A 24190-nucleotide genomic window follows, 5' to 3' on the forward strand; every position below is an offset into this window, starting at 1 on the left:
TCTCCATCAGATGCACCAATCTTGTTAGCCTGTATCGGGATAAATTATCGCGGAGGTTCTCATCACTCGTGATTGTTTTTCGATGTGTTAACATATGCGCTTATAATGAGTCTAATGAGTCTCTGATTGTAGATCGTAGCTTGCTCTAAGCTCACTACATCGGAGATTCTGAAGTACAACAAAAAAAGAGCAAGTGTAGGTATATCAACTGAAAGTCATTCTCGTATTAGAGGATTAGAGCACGTGAAAATGAATCAGGTTTTTATTTTAAAAAACAATGCTTATTTTGTGGCTAAGAATTGAATGAAGAACATGAAAAAAGAAAATACTTGGGTTCTCGCCGTAAATTTAAACAAGTACCTTATATTATTTTATTAAAAAGATTTGATTTTGGGAACGGTCCCGTTCTGATGCTATGGCAAAAGCTTTTGAGGCTACGTATCATAATGAAGCAACCATTTCCTTCTTGAAACCGACCACTACTGGGGTTAAAGTTGGTCGGCCGTCAAGATGAAAATACGAATATGGCAATGGAGGAAGTGCTTACCTACATCGACAATAAACAATAAAAATATTTTTGAAGCAAGAATTGCAGTTTTAAAGTTTTTCAAGAATGGATTGTTAAGCTAGCAAAGAACAATGTTTTTTCTCTGAGTGTATTTGTTTAATATTTAGATATTTTATAGTATCAATAGAAGGAAACTATTTCCGAACGAAATAATAGCCCAGGGTCAATAATTTTTGAAACCAAAAAAAAAATCATAGTAGGGTGAAACCCATTGGAAAAGGAGGTGAATATGATAAAAATGAAAGGAAAAATAAATTACGGGCGAGCCGAGTTCGGGAAGTGGGTGGGTTTCGTTTTAATGGGAAAAAATGGTAGATCTCGATTTCCGACAAAACTACAAGTCCTATGGAAAAAAGTTGTAGGTAATAAAAAGATCTACAGCTTATGTACTGACAATTTTTTCACATAACCTCAAAATTTATGTGAAAAATTAAAAAACTCAGTTTTTATTTGTATCTTTTTCAGAAAAATGTTTTTTTTCTACGAAATTCTGTGAAAACCTACTTTATTATGTCGCAAATACACAGTAATTTATTTGATTTAAAATATTAATTTTTTAAGCTTATTTTGATTTAATATAAAAAAACACCCTAATTTTCAATCGAAAATTCACGTTCAAAAATTCGGTGGGTAACTGTAAATTTCAATAAATAGGCCAAAATTGTAATAATGATAAAAAATTTCAAATTTTAGCTTTTTTCATTTTCCGATAAAATGTAGTATGGTATACTAATGTAAATTTTTCTTTACACCATCAGAAAGTAGAGATTTTAATGAACAAAATACCCACCGAATTTTTGAAAAAAGCTAATATTTTGACACGTGAATTTTAGATTGAAAATAAGGGTGTTTTTTTATATTAAATCAAAATAAGCTTAAAAAATTAATATTTTAAATCAAATAAATTACTGTGTATTTGCGACATAGTAAAGTAGGTTTTTTACAGAATTTCGTAGAAAAAAAAACATTTTTCTGAAAAAGATAAAAATAAAAAACCAAAAACTCGGTTTTTTAAATTTTTCACATAAATTTTGAGGTTATGTGAAAAAATTTGTCAGTACATAAGTTGAAGATCTTTTTATTACCTACAACTATGCCATACAACTTTTTTCCATAATACTTGTAGTTTTGTCTGAAATCGAGATCTACCATTTTTTAACCATTAAAAACGCAACCCACCCACTTCCCGAACTCGGCTCGCCCGTAATTTATTTTTCCTTTCATTTTTATCATATTCACCTCCTTTTCCCATGGGTTTCATCTAACTATGATTTTTTCTTCCTTTTTAATGTTTTTGAAGGTCTCGGCACTGGTCCATAAGTTGCAAACAAAAAGAAAAAAATAATTGTTTCTTCCACCCGAGTAAAATAGAAATTGAATTTTTAAAGAAAACAAATCTTGACCGCCGCACCACCGCCTTTTGCAGGAATTTTCGCCGCACGACATCTCCGCACTACGACTGCACCACGTCCGCACTATTTCATTTAAATGACAAATTCGGTGCACGACCGCCGCACCACGACTGCAGCATGTCCGCACTATTTCATTTTGTATAAAAAATTCGCTGCACCATGATACATAATTTTGGAATTTTGAAAAATACAAAAAAAAAAAACTACTGACGAGAAGGAGATTCGAACGCACTTTTAATTAGAAGTCCAACGCTTAAACCGCTCTACCACCAAGTCATGTTTGCATGAACTGGCAATTTATTACTTAAGCCAAAGTAACTTTGAAGTACGAGAATACAATTTTTTTGCATACAAAATTTTTGGTGCGGCGGTTATTTACCAAATTTTTCATTCAAAAAGAAATAGTGCGGACGTGCTGCAGTCGTGTTGCGGCGGCATTGGTACAGCGAAATTTTTTTCAAATTTTTCATTTTTTTAAAATGAAACGGTGCTGACGTGCTGCAGCGGTGGTGCGGCGGCGGTTTAGAAATTTTTGATCATAGTGCGGACGTGCTGCAGCGGCGCAATAGAAATTTCTGATAATAGTAAGGACGTGCTGCAGCGTAGGTGCGGCGGTTGTATTAGTATTAGTGCAAAGAGGGGTAAATCTGCCAAAAAATCCAGATCTGCAGATTTGATCGTAAATAAAAAATAAATCAATTTATTTTGCACCATGGAATGCAAAAACAGGGGAAAATTTGTTATTTGGCAGATTTAGATCAAAACACAAGTCTACAAGGTTTTTGGTGCCGAGACTAAAATATACTTTTTTATATGTTTTTGATGTGCTGAACTCGAATCTGAAGTCAAAAATATCCTATCAGCTCCCGTTAAAAATAACCGTTAAAAGATACAAAAAAAACTACTTTTGAGGTTATGCTTTAATGTGAAGACACTTTTTTTAAATATAAATTATAACGGTTTCTTTAAGAACTATTTTCCTTCTTTAAAGATCTTTTTAAATCTTCTCGATATCTTTTTTATTTTTCGAGATATCGTCAGTTTTTTGGCTTATTGTTTTCACGTTTTCATATCCTTTTTGATTAATTAAGCCAAACACACTAACTTCATTTTAAGATATCTCGGGCAATAAAATGATATTGCAAAGATTTTAACAAGTCTTGAAATAGTTCTTATAGAAACCGTTATGATTTATGTATGTATATTTAAGAACATTCTTCAAATTTAGGCCTAATATCAAAAGTAGTAAAAAAAACTTTTATATTTTCTAACGGTAATATTTCAAAAATATTAATATTAATAGAATATTTCTGACTTTGGATTAGAGTTCAGCTCACCGAAAACCAGCAGAAAAATATATTTTGGTTCATGTGGGGAAAATATTTGTTAACTTCAAAATAAGTCTAAAAACGTTTTTTTTTAACTTTCTAACGGTAATATTTCAAAAACGGGAGCTGATAAGATATTTTTGTGTGTATATTTTAGTGTCCGCACCAAAAAAAAAAATTAAATTTTGTAGCTCAGTGAAATAAATTGATTTTTTTGCCTGAAGTATTGTAACTTCCTGAAAAAGTGTATACCTTTAAATCCTATGTTTCGTCGAGGCACTCGGACGACTTGATAAAGTTCAGTAGGTTGTTGCCTGGGAGTTCAGATAGTTCTTCTAATTCATTAAAAAGTAGTTCCCTAATTTTTTTTTTCATAGTGTGGCAGAGAGCTGGACAGTGACAGAGGAAGTGAGCAGTGTTTTCCTGTTCGTCTTCGTTTCCGCAGCATCTACGTAGATCATCAGTACTAAGCCCCATCTTCTTCTTGTGGTAGATAAGTAGGTAATGTTCTGTTAAAACGCCTATATCGAATCTTTTCTTGTTGTAATATTTCGGCTAGAGGTTCCATCTTTCATTGCTTTTTTTTAAATATTGTTGCCAATGTTTCGTTTTACTTCACATTGTGGGATTCTGATGTTATGGTCTATGAAAGAGGGATCAAGAACTGAGCCCTCTCTTGCAAGCTCATTCGCTTTTTCGCTGGCCGACACATCAGTGTGGCTAGGAAGCCAGCAAAGTCTTACATTATGCTTTATGCCAGTGAAGAACCCTAAGCTCTTCGCGACAGCAAGAAACTAGCTTTCACTTGATTAAATTGGCAGTGATCGTTTTTATTGCTGCTTGGCTATCAATGAAAAAGGTGATGTCAGCGGGTGATATCGCCATCAGGGATATTTGTTTAGAAGCATTTTCACTGCCAAGATCTCGGTTTGGAAGACTGCTATGAAAGAACTGGCAAGGTTGAGGTTTTCTGAGCAGAAGCTTGCTCCAACTCCAGTATTCATTTTCGAGCCAGCCATCAGTGAAGATGGCAAGAGTCGACTCATTACAGTAAGGTACACTTTTTTCCAATCTTGCATTAAAAAACTTGTTGACAACGTATTTAGAAAGAATCGCTTCGAGGAGTACTTTGACTTTCTGGAATATTTTTAAAACGCATAAAACAATGGCTTTTTAATTTTGATTACCTAAATATTGAATCACTTTTCACCGATATTTTGGTTTGATAGAGAGTTTGTCACTATTTCTTTTCGTTTAGCTTTTATTAAATTTTATTTGGAGAATATACAAATTTCTAAAACACTTCTTTTTTCTAGTTCTATTAAGAGCCGATTTTTCAATCGTCTAATAAACAGTCAGTTAACTCTTCGATGAATAAACTTATTAGGCTCATAAACAATCAGATAACAACTTTGAATTTTTCAATCAAGAAAAATCACCCAGTTATCTATTCTACAGAATAACAAAAAAAAATGTCAAATTCAAAAATATTCAAAATTAAACGTCATTTTTATTCATTATACGTTTTTTTTTCTTGTGTTTCGCTGTATTTTTTAAACGCATTGGTTATTAAGTTTGTGAAAATAGCATCCTTATAATTATAATGATGGAAAATGAAATAAATAAAAAAAAAAGAGACAGAGCTGTGAACTTTTCTTTGTCGGAAACTCGATGTTTAACTGACATAGCTTTTGGATTTAGGGACATAATTGAAAATAAAAAAACAGATGCAGTAACCAACAAGGAAAAAGACGGAGCATGGAATAAAATAACGACCCTTTTCAACGCATCTAGTGGAGTGACAACGAGGAACCCGAAAACACTAAAATTAAAATATGAGTGTTTGAAAAAAGCCACAAAAAAGAAGGCAGCCTTAAATCGGCAGAGCTTATATAAAACCGGTGGAGGAGCAGTCGACCAGATTCCGTACACAAAATCAGAAGAAACTATTATGGGAATGTGTTCCAACATTGGTGGGTTGGAGTCCAGAAATGACAGTGATGCAATACCAGGTACGAAACTTATTTAAAAAGAAAGATAGAAAAATATCTGACTGTGTGTCTTCTAGAAGCTATTTATCTCATATCGGAGGTGGAAGAAGAGGTCACGGTCACGGTATAATTGAGATAGTTGAGAAGCAGCCCACAATTGAATCCAAACCCAGGGAAGTTTGTTCTGAAAACTCTACACAGAAAGATGTTGAAGAACAAGAAAAAGAAGTGCCTCCAGCACCAAAAACATGTATGTTTATTGTTTAGCTCATAATTTCGTATTTATTTCATACTTAAAAAAATTTATGTTGTAGCAACTGGTGAAGGACTAAATAATTGGAAAGCATGGAACCCCAATGCATTGAAGAAAAAAACCTCACCATGTCTTCGGAAAAATCGAAAACTACCAAGCAATGACAAAATAAAGACAACCTTTGATGATTTAGGAGACGCAAGGATGGAGTTAGTTAGACTGCAAATTGAAATTGCTAAAAACGAGCTTATATACAAAAAATCTGAGCATGAAATGTATATGGCTCATCAAAATACGGAGCATGATACAAAAATGCAGCATCTTCGAAATGAAGAAAACAGAAAACATTTGGAACATGAGCTCAGAATAAAAAAAAACTAAAACCCCATAATTTGTATGATTTGTTTTATGAAAATATGTATGTTTCTGTATGCAATATAATAAAAAATTATTGAACATAAAAATTTTGTTTTCCATTTATTTATGAAAGAGATTCAAAGTATTCTAAAATGATGTCTCTTTCTCTTGTTCCACTGCGAGTGATTGAAAAATTTAACTGTTCTTCTGAAATAACTTCATCAGGCTGCATATATACTTCCGGATCTTCTGGTGGTTCATCTTCGTTTTTGTCGATAGCCATGTTATGCAATACTGCAGTTGCAACGATAACATCTTGAACGAGGGGTAAGCTACATCGCATTCCGATGCTTAAAACAGGAAATCGTCGCTTCCACACTCCAAAACATCGCTCGACAACATTTCTTGATCTAATTTGGGACTCATTATACAGGCGTTCTGCTCTTGTTTGAGGGTCATTCAATGGAGTCATTAGGTAATCATTTGAAAAATAACCACCATCGCCTAGCAAAATGCCATTTCTAAAACGCCCATTATCGAATTGATATTTGATGGCAGAATTGGAGAATATGAGGCTATCATGTGTAGACCCAGGCCACCTCGTAACGATATCTTGAATTTTTAAATTACATGCGCACAAAACTTGAACGTTAATTGAAAAATAACCTTTTCGATTTCGGAAGTTTTCAGCTGTATCTCCACCTACAAATAACGTTTGATTAAAATTCTTCACTTAACATTTTCAAAGCTTAACTTTTTGATACCTGGTGAAATAATTCGTACGTGAGTACAATCAATTGCTGAAACAACTCTAGGAAACTTTGCGAGTTGAAAAAAGTCTTGTTGAACTGATAATATTTCGTTTTGTGTAGTTGGCATTTTAATATATCTTGGCCTCAAAGTGGCAATGGCCCCCGTAACTCTTTTAATTATGTTGCAGACTGTAGATGCATCAACACCCGCAAAATCCCCGATTGAAATATAAAAACTTCCAGATGCATAGAATCTGAGAGCTATTAATAGTTGTGATAGGGGAGGAACACTCTGATTTCTATGGGAAGAAAATTAGAGTGGGAACAAACACACGTTTGAAAATTATATTTTTGTTGAAGTCATCTAGTAATCTTACCTTTCAGTTTTGTTCACAATCTTATCTTCTATTAATGTCAGGAGATACTCCACCGTATCTTTTTTTAATCGGAATCTTCTTCGAAAATCCACGTCTTCCCATTTCAAAAAATGATTAGGCCTATATCTGACTACCCTCTTTTTCCTTGAAAATGGAATAAACCGTTTGCATTCTCTTCTTCAATTATATGGTCATCTATAATCTCAAAGAAATCCATTTTATCTATATTTTCAAAAGAGCTCTGACAGTTGACAAATTGTTGAGATTATTCCTTAGAATAAGTTTTATTCGCCTCTGAAAGAAGCAGATAGTTTTATTCCTCTAATAAATGTTTTATTCCTAGGAATAAGCTATATCTGACTGTTGAAAAATTGATTTTCTCTCTATCTGGGCAATAAGTACTAACTGACTGTTTACTGACTATTGAAAAATTGGCCCTAAATTAATTATAGAAATGTAAATTTTGTATGTATTTTTATAGATTTTTATTAATTGAATTCATTAATTTGTACTTTGGGTCACCCCAGAGCCGGTTTTAGGGGGGGGGCAGCCTGGGCCGTCGCCCAGGGGCGCAAGAATTGAGGGGCGCCGCAGGCGCCCCGAACTTTTACAAATGTTATATAAATAACGAAGTCTTTTCAATCGATGTTTTATTTTTTTTTACATTCACAAAGGCGCCCCAATTTTTTTCTATTTTACATTTTCAACGGCGCTCGTATTGTTTGTCCTAAACTTTTTGAAGAATGAAGGCGCCCCCCAATTTTGGGTTAATTTATTTGGCTTCCGGAAGGACAATGGTGTCCAAAATCTTCGTTCATCTTTGAAGAACAAGGCGCCCCAATTTCTTTTGAAAGACTAAAGCAATCCTAATATTCCTCCTACCAATTTAATTTTTGCAAAGGTGCCCCTATAATAATGAATAAGGAAAGAGAAGGGAGACGGACAGAATCCCGAAATTAAAAATCCAGAAAGCCCAAAATCCAGAAAACCCTAAATTCCGAAAACCCAAAAACACAAAATCCCGAAAACCCAAAATCCAGAAATGCCAAAATTGACAGCTTCTCCATTTCTCATAAAAACTACGTTTGTGTGTGAGAATAAAAAAAAAGGTCTATTCGTTGTTCCCCCCTCCAGGGCACTCTAAGTCATTTCAATTAACTGTGAAAAAAATCAGAGTTTCTCGGGTTTTCATTTTACATCGAACACCTCAGAGCTTTAGTTTCATCAGCGAACATCGAACACAGAGGAAATAACTCTGGTTGAAAAAAGAGCTACAAAAAACGCTTGACAACGAATTTGGAGCGACCCAGAGTGCCCTAGAGCTCACAACGAACAAACCTTATACTTATAAAGGTACGTTGTTTTCGATTGGCTGTCCGGAAGCGCCTGGAATCATTAAGAAGCGTGCTGCAAGTTTTTTATTCTCCTAGTGGAAAAACAAAAACAAAATATTTGATTTTTCACCAATACAGATATTAAATTTTAGAATTGGGTGGAAGCGATTCAAAGTTTTTTATTGGATTTCAGAATGAGTGAATCATTGAGTGATTCCAATCGAAAACGACATTAATGTACCTAGTTGAAAAAGTTTTTGAAAAAATATTGTTCAAATAAAACCAACTGTACCTAATCTTTAAATGTGTTTAAACAAAAAAGTCAGAGATAAAGGTAGTCTTGTCAATTGAGCCTAAATGACATGAATAATTAATTTTTTTTTTAAGTTAACCTTTTTAAGTTAATACACTTCACATTTTTAATAAATGCATTAACAAGTATGAGAGGTAAGACATAATCTGCTATTGCTTTTTTTCGTGATTTTAAAAAATTGTTTTTAGATGAATTTTTTTTTAGAGGCGCCACTTGCAATCTTGCCCAGGGGCGCCGCACAGTGGTAAAAATGATCCATCTAGGTGGACATTTGGTTGAAATTTGAATGCAATTAAGAGACAAACTGGACTTTTCACAGTTATAAGGAATGATTGACAACTATGAAACCACCCAATTTATTTCATTTGAGAAAATTTCTCCAGCTTAACAGAGCAGTCTTTTCAAAGCAAAAGATGATTCCAGGACTTTGCACATAATGCAATTTTTTTAAGATTACGTGTTTTAGCTCTGTTTGTTTTCAACCGAGTTTATTTTTTTTGAGAATTGTCAACAGTTGTCAGCACTATATGTGTATATGCAACACTTAAAGAATTTTTTGTTAACAATACCCAATAAACACTGGAGAACCATTTGAATTAAGAATTAAGAGTCTATACAATTTTTGAAGTTCTGTAACTTTTTTTGCCCACCTTTGCCCACCTTCCGGGTTTCGTTGTCCGGACGAGTAATTCATATAGATTACACAACGGTAATATTTGAAGCCATACACAACCATAAGCGTGCTATATTGGAAATTTTCTTTGAAAATTTAATTTTTACGGAATGATTTAATTAAAATCTGGAGAGAACAAACCGCTCAAGAAAAGGATTTTGATGTTCGCAACTATTTGAATGAACAGATTATTTTTAAAAGTTTTGATAATGAGAACTTTTCAGTTTTTTGAGAAATGGGTTATATGACTTTTAAGCCCAAAGAAGAAAAAAAAAAAATCAGACCAGTTTTATGCTGTGGTTCCCCATGAGTGTGATTTAAATTTTAGTGCCACAAGTAACGGCGCATGAGCTCAAATGGATTTAGGTTATTCAAAAATATGTAGTTTTGATCATAATTATTAAGACGAATTAGAAATACATAACTTTTGGTATATAACCTAATTTTCTCAAATCAATATTGCTTTCAAGCATTCAAAATGATTTCAAAAAGCACGATTTTGACTTTACTTCGACATTGAAAATAAAACTACAGATTCGTCAATTTTTAACCAATTTAATATTTTTTTTTATCTATTAAGAAATATAGGTACCTATATATATTTTATGGTTAATGATAAAAATCGAAAGCCAGTTGAAGTTGGATTGTGTGCACAATAGGTGTCAGAAATCAATTAAAATTAAATGAAAAAAGAAAATCCGATTAAAATAGATTTTTCGAACAATTTTGTTAATTTTTTATCGAAAACTATTCGAAACTATTTCAGCTGATATCGAAGCAGAAGTAAAGTAAAGAGTTTACTGGCAGCAATAGTTTTTTTTTATTAGTTATAACTTCGAAAATAAATAAAATCAATAAGATAATTTTCAAACACATGTTTCAATTCTATTTCGAGTAAATGTGAAATGTAGAAACTAGCTAATAATTATTAAAATCTGCAGAAAATAATCCTCTACAGTTAATAAACATATACTCAGTATTTGTAGTAGATAATTTACAATTTTAATGCAGTTTATGAGTAATGTCCACCTAAAAAGTCCCTTTTTACCAGTGTGCGCCGGTAGTGCTTAAACCGGCACTGCCCCACCCTCAATAATCTTTTGAATTTATTAAGCCAATTGAAGTGGCATTTAACACTATTTTTTATGCTTTATTGTATCAAAAAATACAAAATGTCATTATTACTTCGATTAATTATTATTTTATTTATCTTAATTATAATGTATTTGAGTTTTAAGCGAAATAAAAAATATACTCTACTCTACTAGTACTTAAGACCGCATTTCTTGGGCCAGCTGCTGACCGCGGATAGTGCGCTTTCTTATTGTTCGCTTACATTGATTAGGTATTTTAACGTGTAGATAATACAGCTTCAGTTTCGTTAGTATGAAGTGAGCTTGGAGAAATTTTTTTGGAAGAAGGGCTCCCAATCGCAAAAATTATGAAAAAAAATCGTTTCCAATTTTTATCTGGCTGCGAATGTATGTAACTCGACCCCTTTTTTGAACTAATTTGAAATTATTTCGACTATCGTTTAAGCTCTCGAAATATGTAGGACCTACATTGTAGGTATAACCCCCAAAAGACGATACAAACTTTTCTTTTGAAAGATAGATAAAAATTTTATTTTAAATTGAACTATGGATTTTATAAATTTCTACTCAAAACTTTGTACAAATGTTAACAAATATTGTATGTTTTATAAAATGTATACAAAATGTAAAAAAATTAAAAAAACGAGATTCATTCCTGGAATTATTAAAACAACTTCTTTGATGGTTACGAACACCAATCACCAATCCAACTATGCCAATTAATATGCATTTTGTGAAAATTTTAAATCGAGATACCTACCTACAATATTTTTTTTTTCTTGTGTAATAATATTACATATTACAACTTGTGATATGTAATAATACTATATACTAAGCCTTAATTGTAGCTTTGGTATCTTCACATTAGCGCTAATTTTTAAACACTTCGAGCCTACTCTAATCCAACTTTAAAATGAGTATCGACTCTAAAAAAAAATTTAAGAATGAGAGTCGACTCTTTGGTATTTTTTAACGACTTTAACGCTTAACAGGTCCTCTAACTTTAAAGCAGCAAAATATTTGTTTGTCTTTCTAAAGGAAAACGCATCAGGAGAAAAGAAATAGTATGAAATTGAATAGTTTTTCTTTATGGGCGTTTATAGCGATCAGGAAAATAATGTTAATTTTCTTTTTTATAGTTGGAGTACACAATACACACAACAACGTTTTTCGTTTGAAAAAAAATTGAAACTCATCAGGGAACGTTTTTTTTTCAATTTATTTGAAATTTCATACTGCTGGCACGAAAAATGAATAAAAGTTCCGTTGAAAATTTCCTATCAATATCGATTGAAAACATGACTATCTATTTGAAACTTGCTCCTGTTCCATTTAAGAAAACAACGCAGATCGACTTATTGAATAAGAATAGTTCCTCATTCACACAATTAGATACATAATATTATTATGTTTTATGTACCTACACAATTTTCCAATATTCGATCACTCAACACACATTGGCCAATGAAAACTAGGGACTAAGGATTACTCATTTGAAGCCAAGACCAGTTAGTTCCATTTTAAGGCAAAAGCTCTCCAGATTCTCAAAGAACAGCCTTGACTTCAAATGATAAATCAATAATTTTTTTATCTGGGCAATGTGGCTTGGGTATGGTGTATTGTTTTATTTAATTCAATTACAAATAGGTACTATTCCCTAAAATAAAAGAAAGGTTTGCATGTGAAGTCAAATATGCATTTAATTGATAATTTAAAATAAATGTTTGCAATTGTTGTCAAGAGTATCCGTGCCCCTGCCCACAAAGACTCGAAAATCGAAAAAAGGGTCGGCTCAGAAGTTTTTCTAAATCGCCAGCATAACTGAAGCCACCTGTGCGATAACATGAGACAATTTTCAACTATCTATGTCTTCCCATCTGTGCCAAGTAGTTCTCTGTTACATGTTTTTCCTTAGTTTCTATCTATCTCTCTTTTATGTTAATGTCTTATATTGTCGCAGCCAAGCAACGGTCTCATTCGAAAGTGCTGTAGCTTTTAAGTGTAGAGTAGTTTGTGATAAGTGTGCGCACTTTTGACTATGAAGAAGGATTACAAGCAAATTATAGGATGTACATCAAAGAACTTGATTGATTAATTAGAGATACATGTTTTGACCACTTAATTTTATTTACAAAATAACTTTAATTTGTTAAATTAAATATGTTTTAATAAAGAAACCAAAAAAGGTCAAATTGCGCACACCTGCCCTTTTGAAGGGGTAAGTGTGCGCAGAGTGTACAGTAAGTGTGCGTAGGTACTTTTGCGGAGCATTCTAAATGAATATGTTTTTATTTTCAATTTTTGAAACCATTTAAAAACCAAACGGGGGGAATAAGACTCCCGCTCCCATACGATTTTTCTTATTATTTTGATCCATTCTATAAATTTGATGCATTTTATGCATATACAGTGAAATTGGATGCATTTGCATGCGCACACTTGCCCCCAAATTTTTGCGTCCACTTACCCCAAATGCAGTTTTTTATTGTTTTTGATAAAATATAAATAAATAAATGCTAAAATCAGTAAAATTTGTAAAAGAACATAAAGTTCAAAATAGTAAGTTCAATAAAAAACAAAAATTTTCTTAATTTTATGTCAAAGACATATCACTGTCACAGTTTGAAAATTGTGAATAAGGAAAATTAGCTTTTTTTTTTCTTTTGCTTTTTATCGACAGATGCATAAACACTACGGACTTCAACGAAGATCAGATTCCTAATTATTTGTGCATCGACAGGAATTTTAATTTTAACACTACTTTCGAGAAAATAGCAATGGCACACTTACCACTAACGATTCTACGTGCGTGCGTCGTGTATTTATGTGCGTTGTAATGTTTGAATAAAACTGTGAAAGTTTTTAGAAAATACCTAAAATACTTATAATTTCCAAAAATTTTCGTCGTTAATAGCAGTTTACAGTTTAAAGGAAAGCTATTCTTATTTATAGTTACCTATATTTACGACCTAGATCATTATGTTTTGGTCGGGAACCCGTCAAAAGAGTGAAAACAAAAAGTATTCACGACTTTTAGTATTAGGTAGGAAAGTATGCGCGACAGAACTTCGAAAAATGGAAAACTATTATTTTGACCGGGTTTTGAGCTGGCAACAGTAACAAAGAGAAATGAGAATTCATGAAGATAAAAATGGGGATGTTTATTTCTGATTGGTCAAGAAGGAATACATAGATGAACTATTTATTCGATGAGGTTGGGGTCAGTGTTGCCACGAGCTGAAATGAAAAGTCGCTAGGCCAACCCCTAAAAGTCGCTAGATTAGGCGAAATTCTGGAGACAAAAAGTCGCTAGAAGTCGCTAGAAAAAAATTGTAAAATAAAGCTCAACAAAAATTTATTTTTGAATAACTAAATTTTTTTTTTTTCAAAAATTCAAAGTTATTTAACAAACAAACTTAGGGCTAGAGACAAAAAACAAATAAAGGTAAAACTAGATAATTCTTAAATCTTTTGGAATAAAATACTTAGTATTATACATACAAAAAGATCACTATCGATTTCTTCAATATTCTCAGTTGCAAGAACTTCAACAGAATTATTTTTAAATACATTTGTTTTTAAAACGATTTCTGGTAGTTCATAGGTATGACAGTTTTTGTTAAGTAATTTAAGCTGATTTCGAATAAGAATAATAGAATTTAAATTTTTTGTTGACAATTTATTTCTGGTTTTATTTTTCACAAGGTTCATCGTACTTAAAATGCGCTCAACTTCTACTTCAGCATTAGAATGGGGAAGTGACATCACAGTTCCAGCTAGCTCAAATAATTCTTGATAAGTATTGACACCGGCTTCATCTTTGAACTTTGAAACTTCTCCCCAAAATTTAAAACTATCATGCAGTTCTTTCCATTGCACAAAATAAATATTTGTCCACTGCTTTAAGATCTCAGATCTCAGAAGTGATTGGCTTCAAAAGTCGCTAGAAATAATCTAGCGACATCAAAATCGCGGAAGAAGTTGAAATGTCGCTAGATCTAGCGACAAAGTCGCTAGAATGGCATCCCTGGTTGGGTTCTCAGAAAAAAAAGAGAATATATAGATATTCATAAGGAAAAGAGGTCTTAACTTAATTTTCAGTCTCGCAGCTGCGATGAGCGAGGTAACAGTTGGAGTGCGCTCGATTATTTATTTTAAGTATTAGGGAGAGTTTACTTAGCTTGGAAAAAATATTATTAAAATTCAACTGTTAGACTTACAATGACGTGCTATACCTTCTTGTAAAGACAAGAACTAACTTATTCATTTTGTTATTAAATAAAGCTGTTTTAAGTAATGATTTTTGAAAAACTGGTTTTCAAAGTCAAAACTTAACAAACAAATTATGTAATTAACTGCAAAATATGGTTTCAAAATTCAATGCTCTCATTATGTCAAAACAGTAACCCGGATCCAAAAATGTTTTGTCGTTTTAGAAAAATTAAAAAAAACCAAAACTATTTTTTTATAATAAAATCTTTTATTTTTTGTCTCTAGGTGTGATACCAATTACAATTAGCAATGATTTAAGAAAATGCCTATTTTTGCAGGGACATATACTTTTACTCATGATAATTATTTATTTGTTTATACTTTTAGCTCAGGGAAATTAGTCAAAATATGGGCATGAAATCGCATTTTTCGCGGGACAAAATTTTTTTCAAGAAATGTGTTCGGGTGGTTGTCCTTATCATAAAAGTCAATTTGTTGGCATAATTGGAGGTTGGGAACAGCCGCCATCTTGGAAAAGAGATTGGTATCGTTTTTATTGAATAGCTCCATTGTTATTCATTTTAACAAAAAATGACAAAGGTAAGACTTATTAACAATAAAATTATCTAAGAAATGTATACAAAACAATTCCGTGAGTTGATTAAATAAAATTTTATAGTTGGTCAAAGTGCGGGTTTGTATCGCAAGGTTGGGACAAAATGACATTTTTTCATATATCTGACGAACTTTTGATTTGTTTGGATAATTCTTCAAGAATGAATTGTAGTACTTATAATTACCTATAAAATGAGCCCACAATCGTTATTGTCACCATCGTATTGTAGAAGTAATCTAACTCCAAATCTCCCCATGTACTAGTCAAAAGTAAGAAAACAGCTGTTTTTTTGCTAGTAGGTCGAGAAAATTTTGGGAGTAGAGGTATAACCAAAATATAAGTACGCAGTTTTGCAGCCATACGCGTGTTAATGTCGATTTCGAAGATCTGACAACTCTAATTTTGTGCTTTATACGGTTTTTGGCGGGTTAAATAACGTAAGTTTTCCAGTTAATGTGAATGGGCTAAATTTATACTATTTGAAATTATAAATATAAAAGCTGATGCTCTATCATTTTTCCTAAATCTGGATACCTCAATCTCGGCTATGGGGTTAATAGAACTCACGATATAAGCTTTTTTAACTAACCATATCAGGCTTTTCAATTCAAATAAACAAACAAAAATCTAAACAAAAAAAGCTTCTAAAACATAATCGTATAAACGGCTTTATATAGTTCTATTGTTCACATCCTCAAGATTGGGGTGTTCAGATTTAGGAAAAATAATAGAGCATCAGCTTGTATATTTATAATTTCAAAAAGTATAAATTTAGCCCATTCACATTAACTGGAAAACTTACGTTATTTAACCCCCCAAAAACCGTATAAAGCACAAAATTAGAGTTGTCAGACCTTTGAAATCGACATTAACTCGCGTATGGCTGCAAAACTGCGTACTTATATTTTGGTTATACCTCTACTCCCAAAATTTTCTCGACCTACTAGCAAAAAAACAGCTGTTTTCTCACTTTTGACTAGTACATGGGGAGATTTGGAGTTAGATTACTTCTACAATACGATGGTGACAATAACGATTGTGGGCTCATTTTATAGGTAATTATAAGTACTACAATTCATTCTTGAAGAATTATCCAAACAAATCAAAAGTTCGTCAGATATATGAAAAAATGTCATTTTGTCCCAACCTTGCGATACAAACCCGCACTTTGACCAACTATAAAATTTTATTTAATCAACTCATGGAATTGTTTTGTATATCATTTCTTAGATAATTTTATTGTTAATAAGTCTTACCTTTGTCATTTTTTTGTTAAAATGAATAACAATGGAGCTATTCAATAAAAACGATACCAATCTCTTTTCCAAGATGGCGACTGTTCCCAACCTCCAATTATCACTTTTATGATAAGGACAACCACCCGAACACATTTCTTGAACAAAATTTTGTCCCGCGAAAAATGCGATTTAAATTACTAATTTCCCTGGGCTATTTAGGTAGAAATTTCATTGAAGTCACTGTAGTGTTAAAAACTATGATATCTATTTTGGTTGCTCAGATATTAATTTTTAAAGACTATACCATTTTTCTTGACCATGATAATTTGTTACTTTGAAGCCTATTTACTTCAGGAAATGTGTGACAAAAATTGTGTTTTATATATGTATATTTATACATAGGTACATAAATTTTTTTAATTTACCTAATTTTATTTTAAATGTAGTAACAGGATCTTCCACTGATTCAACTAGGCGCATCATATTACCAAACGCTGTAAGTTTCTTTAAGCATGTGGATAGGAAGGACCTCAGTAACAAATATCAGCCAAGTATTATTTTCCAAATTCAAACATTAATATGTACGTAATAGTCTGTGCAAAAGGAAATAATATTTTTCATTTTCTGTAAACATTCGACCAATAAGAGAGTTTGAGTTCTATGCAATTATTTCTTTTTCTAACCAATGAGAAAACACATTTAAAAACAAACATTTGACTTTAAAAAAATCGAAGAGAGTAAACAAGTAAGGCTCTCTGAGAGAATTGCAATGACATCCCTGGAACTCATTCAATTTTCGAGAGAGAAAAAATGGCGGATCTGCTTCAGTTCTCAGAAAAAGAGAATAAATTTATTGAACAGAAGTAGGGGGCATACATAAGGGTGTCAAACAAAATACATAATACCTTTTGCGATATCTCATTGGTCCAATGTGTAAATAGAAAATGTAAATTGATTAGGGTCTAAAAGCTATTGGATAAACTAGTTTTGAATTGACCAATAAACGTTGAAAGATATATTTGTTATGGTCTTAAGAGTTTTTCTATTTGTATGCATAAGGCAGGGTTTGGAAACTTTTAACTGAAGTTGTATATGTATATGTAAATATACGAGTGTCCGAACAAGAAGGAGCAAATAAAATTGGGTCTTGGGCAGCGTTACCACTTGCAGAAAAAATGGAAGTAGATTGAGAAAAATCGAAGTAGATTCCAATATATCCTTTTTTTTAAATAAAAATCCATCTTAAAAAAAAAGAATTATTTTCTTAAATTTATTTAATAATAATTAGTAAAAACAACTAAAACCAAAAATTTTAATTATTTCTATACATTATTTTATAACAATTTTTAGTCAAATATTTGAGTTTCTGCAAAAAGAAGTAGAATTGGCTTATATTTTGATAATTTGAAGTAGATTGTAACAGAGTTTTTAAAATGAAGTAGATTTCGTTATTTTTGTGATGGTGCGAAGTAGGAAGTATATCTAAATTTTTTTTGAAAAAAAAGTAGATCACTGCCCTTGGCGGTGATTGTGGGATGTTGAAGTTCCTCTCTCTTATTTTAAAGCTTTTTTTTTTTAGTTTGACTTAAAGTAGGTACAGGTGTAAAAAAAAAATTAAATGGAATGGAATGTATACCTATACATATATGTACATTAGGGCGTTCGTTATTTTTGAATCAAGCTCCTAAGTGGAAAACCTGTTTCTAAATAATAAAAAAAATCTCCTCATTCGTTTGACATTTGTCGACTGTGTAGCACGCGCTTTCTAGTGATTAGCTAAACATTTCAGTTAAAAGAAATTGTAGTAAAATGGAGGGTGATAATTTCATCCTCCAAAATCACTATAACAAAAGACAAAAAAAACATCATAATCCATCTAAAAGTGTTAATAAAAATAATAACATGAATTATTCTGGGAAAGATGATAACTATTATTTGCCACTACAATCAACATGTGAAGAGCGCATGGATAGTGCAGACTTTGATGATAGTGAACCTGTCAAACCCATTGAAATTGTTCCTCCCATTATTGTTCTCAAACAAAAAAGTGAAGTGGTTAGATCGTTAATTGACAATCTAAAAATTGATGACTATCTGCTTAAAAACATTTCATTGGGCCAGAAAATATTGTGCAAAAGTTTTGAATCTTACAATAAAATTGCAAATGAACTTAAATCAAAATCGTGTGAATTTTATACCCACGAAAAGAAAGGTAATAGACCATTTAAAGTTGTCCTATCAGGCTTAGATCTTTACAATGTGGAAACATTAAAAAGTGAATTAACAACGCTTGGTATAAAATGCATTGATATTAAACCAATCGCTTTAAATCCTAATTCAAATTATATTCATTACATTTATATTATTAATATTGAACGTGGTTCAATTAAAATGAATGAGTTGCGCGCCAATTACAAAAGCGTGCTTAAAACAATTGTCAAGTGGGATTATAAGAGACATCAACCTAATAAAATCACTCAATGCCATAATTGTCAGATGTATGGCCATGGAGCTATGCACTGTCAGGTAAAAACTTTTTGCTCATCGTGTTCTGGAAACCACAAAACAAATGACTGCACCCAACCACACACAGCTGTCAAGTGTGCCAACTGCAACGGAGCCCACAAGTCAACTGATCCTTCATGCGTAAGTCGTCAACAATATATCGAGATAAGACAAAAACTTTCGTCTCGTTATCGAAATCATAATCTCCCCACAAAACCGGTTTTGATAAATCGACCAAGAACTAACCACGTCAAATTCACCATGGAAGATTATCCACAACTCCAACAAAAGAGAGGCTATGTTGCTCCTCATATTAATTCTCACCAATATGCATTAAACCAAAATCATATTGTCAAAGCTCGCTCAGATGACCAAATAATTGTTACACCATCTACTAGTGCAAATGCAAATACACTTGGATCTGAGAAAAACTGTAGCAGTAACATACTCTTTTCCACCGATGAAATCTCTTCTCTTTTAAATGATGTTTTATCAAAATTAAGTACTTGTCGTTCAAAATCCGAACAATTCAATGTTATTACCACTCTAGCAGTGAAATATCTGTATTCAATATGATTGACACAAACCCAAAAATAATCACTTGCAATGCAACAAGCGTTCAAAATAAAAAACATGAATTATTCAATTTCTTGATAGTTAATAAAATTGACATTGCTTTATTAACTGAAACCTGGCTAAATAATGAAAACAATTTCGCGAATAATAATTATGCATGCTATAGACTTGATAGGCAAATTTCGAAGGGGGGAGGGGTAGCTATTTTAATAAATAAATCTATTAAACACTTTGCCATTCCCACAGTTAAGTTTGAAATTATTGAAGCTATTGGTATTGAAATAGTTTTACAGGATTCAAATAGACTTAGTATCTTTTCTGTGTATTTCCCTGGTGGAAATGGTACCAACGAGAAGAAAACTTTGTTTAAACGAGATATTTTAAAATTGTTTAGAAGAAATGATAATTTTTTAATCGGTGGTGACTTAAACTGTAGACATCAATCGTGGGGTTGTCTAAGAGCTAACTGTTGGGGTAATATCCTTAATGATATTATTGCATTTAACAGATCGCTTACTTTGTTGCATACTCTCGAACCGACATACTATCCAAGTTGTGCATCCCAAAATCCTTCAACGCTTGACTTTTTTGTTTCAAACAATGCTTTTCGTTTTTCACAACCAGTTACCGTCAATGCCTTACGTTCGAATCACTTACCAGTATGCACCTGCCTTCAGAATTCTGTAAGTCAAAATAATGTGATCCCTGTCAGCTACAATTTTTCCGCAGCGAATTGGAATAGATACAATTCTTATATTTCTCAAAATTTAAATCAAAGGAGTTTATCTATCGATCGTATTACTTCACCTGAACAGATTGATGTTCTCTTAGATTCTTTTATGGAGGTTGTAAACAGAGCGGCTGAATTATCTATTCCTAAGACCCAATCCTTTCATACAAATCAAATTATATTACCCGAATATATCTTACGCTTAATTCGCATGCGCAATTCGGAAAGAAGGAAATGGATTCGTTTAAGATTCGATATTTATAAGAATAATGTTAAAATTCTGAACACAAAAATAAAAAACGAGATAGACATTTTTAAAAATAAAAAATGGAATAACCTATTATCCAGTTTTGATAAGGGATCCAAACCTTTTTGGAAAGTAACAAAAATTATCAAAAAAAAAAGTTCAATTATTCCGCCTCTTAGAGTCAATGACAGTGTTCTTGTTACTCAATCTGAAAAGGTAACCGCATTGGCTGACTGTTTTTACCAAAATCATTTAGTCTCATCTCATCTCAGTGACATTGTTACTGAAAATATTGTGCAAGACAAGCTTATTGAACTCAATTCCTTAACGAGTAACGTTATTAGCAACAACTTTTTTAAAAATAGTACTGTGAAGAAGTTGATTAAACAATTAAAACCCAAAAAATCACCTGGCCTTGATGGTATGAGCAATAGGCTGCTTAAAGCCTTACCGTCAACAGCCACCAAGTATCTTACAATGGTTTTCAACTGTTGCATGATTCTTTCGTACTTTCCGAATGATTGGAAGAAAGCAAAAGTTATAGCTATCTGTAAACCTGGTAAAGCAAAAGATAATCCTAACAGTTATAGACCTATTAGTTTATTAAGTGCCGTTAGTAAACTGTTTGAAAAGCTTATTAATCGACGATTACTAAACCATATTGAGGATGCAAACGTATACCCTAATGAGCAGTTTGGCTTTAGAGCTGGTCACTCCACAAGTCATCAAATTTTAAGAATTAAAAATCACGTCAAAAGTAGCCTTAATTCAAAATTATCGACTGGTCTTGTGCTTTTGGACATCGAAAAAGCCTTCGACACTGTGTGGCACGACGGGTTGATTTACAAACTTATGATGTTTGGTTTTCCGACATATCTTATTAAATTAATAAAAAGTTTTTTACAAAACAGAAAATTTGCTGTTTACGCAGGAAGTGTAAAATCTACTCTATATAATATAGAAAGTGGAGTTCCACAGGGTTCTGTGCTGGGACCCATTCTTTTCAATGTTTTTATGTCCGACCTGCCACCTTTGGATGTAAACACTAAATTTGCTATGTTTGCTGATGACACAGCCCTTTTTTCGTCTAGTCTATTGCCTCATTGTGCTCTCAATAGTTTACAATGCTCACTGAATACCCTTCAAATCTTTTTTCATAAGTGGAAAATCAAGGTTAATGTCCAAAAATCACAAGCTTTATGGTTTTCTCGACGAAGAAAATCAGATTTTTTGCCACAAAATACATTACAGCTAAACTCTGTTGATATTGCTTGGTCCGAAAACTGCAAATACTTAGGGGTAACACTTGATAAGAAACTGACTTTCGACAAACATATCGCTAACACGATAAACAAAACTAATCTTGTAATAAGAATTTTATACCCGTTCATAAATCGCAAATCAGGTCTTGGTATGCATAATAAAATTTTGATATTCAAAACTATTTTCCAGCCTATACTTACTTATGGTGCTCCAGTGTGGTTTGACTGCGCTGAAACCCATTTAAAAAAGCTTCAAAGAGTGCAAAACAAAATATTAAAATTAATGCTAAACTTGCCAAGGCATTATTCTACAGCCAGGCTTCATGATAAGGCTAATGTTAATCAACTTAAGCTTGTACTCTATAATTTGCAAGATAACTTTTTTAGAAGATGTTTTTATTCTGATAATGAGCTAATTCTTAATCTTATAAATTAGATATTTTATTCATATCACGTTTGGGTTTATGTGCAATTTTAGTTTTTAAGTATCATATAAGGGTTTTTTCTTGTAGATTTTCCCTTGTCATTTTTTTTCCTTTTCATTTAAATCATTTTTCATATTAGTACTTAGTTTATATTGAAGTTGTAAAGAATTTAATTTTCTATATCTCTTAAATAAACACACAATGTAACTGTAAATATTTTTGAACTGCAATAAATAAATAAATAAATAAAAAAAAAAAAAAAAATCTCCTAACTTTTTCAGATTTTTATTTTGACGCTAGATGGCGCCCCAAGAGGGTTAAAGTTCTTTCCCATTTGAAATAGGTACATGTTGACTTATGATGCAATTTTTTTTTAAATATAGAATAAGAGTAAAAAATTTTGATGAGGTTCTTTTTCAAAAAGGTATTAACAATTTTTCTAGAACTAGGGGTTTAGTCAGGACATGCATGTCCTTTTTTGGGTTTTATTTTATTTTTCATGCTACTCATATGCTTGTTTTAATCAAACATACTTGGTTTAATAAACCCAAAAAAGACATGCATGTCCTGACTACCCCTAGTTCTAGAAAAATGGTTTATACCTTTTTGAAAAGGGTGTTTAATATAGAAAAGAACCTCATCAAATTTTTTTACTCTAAGGCTATACATATTTAAAAAAAAAATGGCCTCATAAGTCAACATGTACCTATTTCAAATGGGAAAAAAGTTTAACCCTCTTAAAGCGCCATCTAGCGTCAAAATAAAAATCTGAAAAAGTTAGGGGATTTTTTTTTGTTATATAGAAACAGTTTTTCCACTTAGGAGCTTGATTCAAAAATAAGGAACGCCCTAATATACATATATGTATGTATGTATGTATGTATGTACGGTTGATAGGGTAGGTGGTGACAGTTATCAGAAAAATAATAAAACAAATCGCAGCCATATATTTTGTGAGTTATGGACATTTGAAAAAAGTCGAAAAACTGGTCACCCTGTGACGGTTTTTCATGTGCCGTGACTACAAATCTTAAGTTTTCTCTTTTTTTTCTTTTGTTACGGAACCTTGAATAACCCTGCTACCAAATGCATTTAAAAATTTTAACTCAGCTGCATCAGTTTTAAAGCAAAAATTACTCTTTTGCCCAACTAAGTACTAAAAAATTTTACATGTCTCTAATTTTTTTCAAAAGTTCTTTTGAAGGTTGTCATTTATTTTGGAATTTACATAATATGAAAAAAAAGTAAAAACTTATTTTACATTATATTTTATAGCGTCTTCATTTAGCTTGCTACAAGTTTGTACATTTGAAATTTAAAGTTTGACAGATACTGTTACCCAGATACCAACCACATCGACAATGGCATAGGTCAGTATAAAAGAAATGGATGTATTTATAGCATTTTTTTATAAAAACGTGCAGAATAATTTAGACCACATTAAAAGTAAAATTTAAAAATATTGATTTTTTTCATAAATCCAAAATTTAAAAACTAATGTCGTTTTCGATTGGTTTCACTCGAGGATTCACTCGTTCTGAAATCCAATAAAACGGTTTGAATCGCTTCCACTCAATTCTGTTTTTTTTTTGCGTTTGTGTAAAATTTTATATGTCAAAAATTTGAATTAATTTTTTTTCTGGCAAACGAATGACATGGATTAATGTTGAAAAATAATAATTATGAGGTCCACGACGAAGAAGATGATGATTATAAATAATTCCGTCGCTTTAATGCAACTATTTCTTTTTTTTAATTAATTTTAATTTCAGAAAACAATTAATTCTTGAATAAAAAAAAACACACTGATTGAGTTTTTTTTTTGGCATTTCAATATTCATGTATTAGTACTTCTTGAGTGGATTCTGATTTGAAATCGAGAAGAGAATTTCTCTTCTCAGAATCGTTCTAGCTGTCATTTTCATGC

General features: G+C 31.9%; 2 protein-coding genes across 51 annotated transcripts in view; both read right to left on the bottom strand.

Annotated features, from left to right (window-relative positions):
- The window catches only part of LOC129918435 (sodium channel protein para), a 559170-nt gene that overhangs the window by 98700 nt on the left and 436280 nt on the right, over nt 1–24190 (bottom strand). The window lies entirely within an intron of this gene.
- On the bottom strand, nt 6034–9533 carry LOC129918441 (putative nuclease HARBI1). The gene is made up of 2 exons (XM_055999029.1): nt 6674–9533; nt 6034–6611 (listed from the first exon to the last, which is right to left on the bottom strand). Exons 1-2 carry the CDS (start codon nt 6786–6788, stop codon nt 6034–6036), a joined length of 693 nt encoding a protein of 230 aa, XP_055855004.1. The 5' UTR covers nt 6789–9533.

This window comes from Episyrphus balteatus, chromosome 4 (genome assembly GCF_945859705.1).
Source record: "Episyrphus balteatus chromosome 4, idEpiBalt1.1, whole genome shotgun sequence".
Taxonomy (NCBI): Eukaryota; Metazoa; Arthropoda; class Insecta; order Diptera; family Syrphidae; genus Episyrphus; species Episyrphus balteatus.

Bases quoted from the DNA above. Each gene is read 5' to 3' on its own strand.
- LOC129918441 (XM_055999029.1), bottom strand. From the start codon at position 6,788: ATGCCAACTACACAAAACGAAATATTATCAGTTCAACAAGACTTTTTT. The intron at 6,612-6,673 runs GTATCAAAAAGT...CGTTATTTGTAG, and splicing joins CGTACGAATTATTTCACCAG to GTGGAGATACAGCTGAAAAC.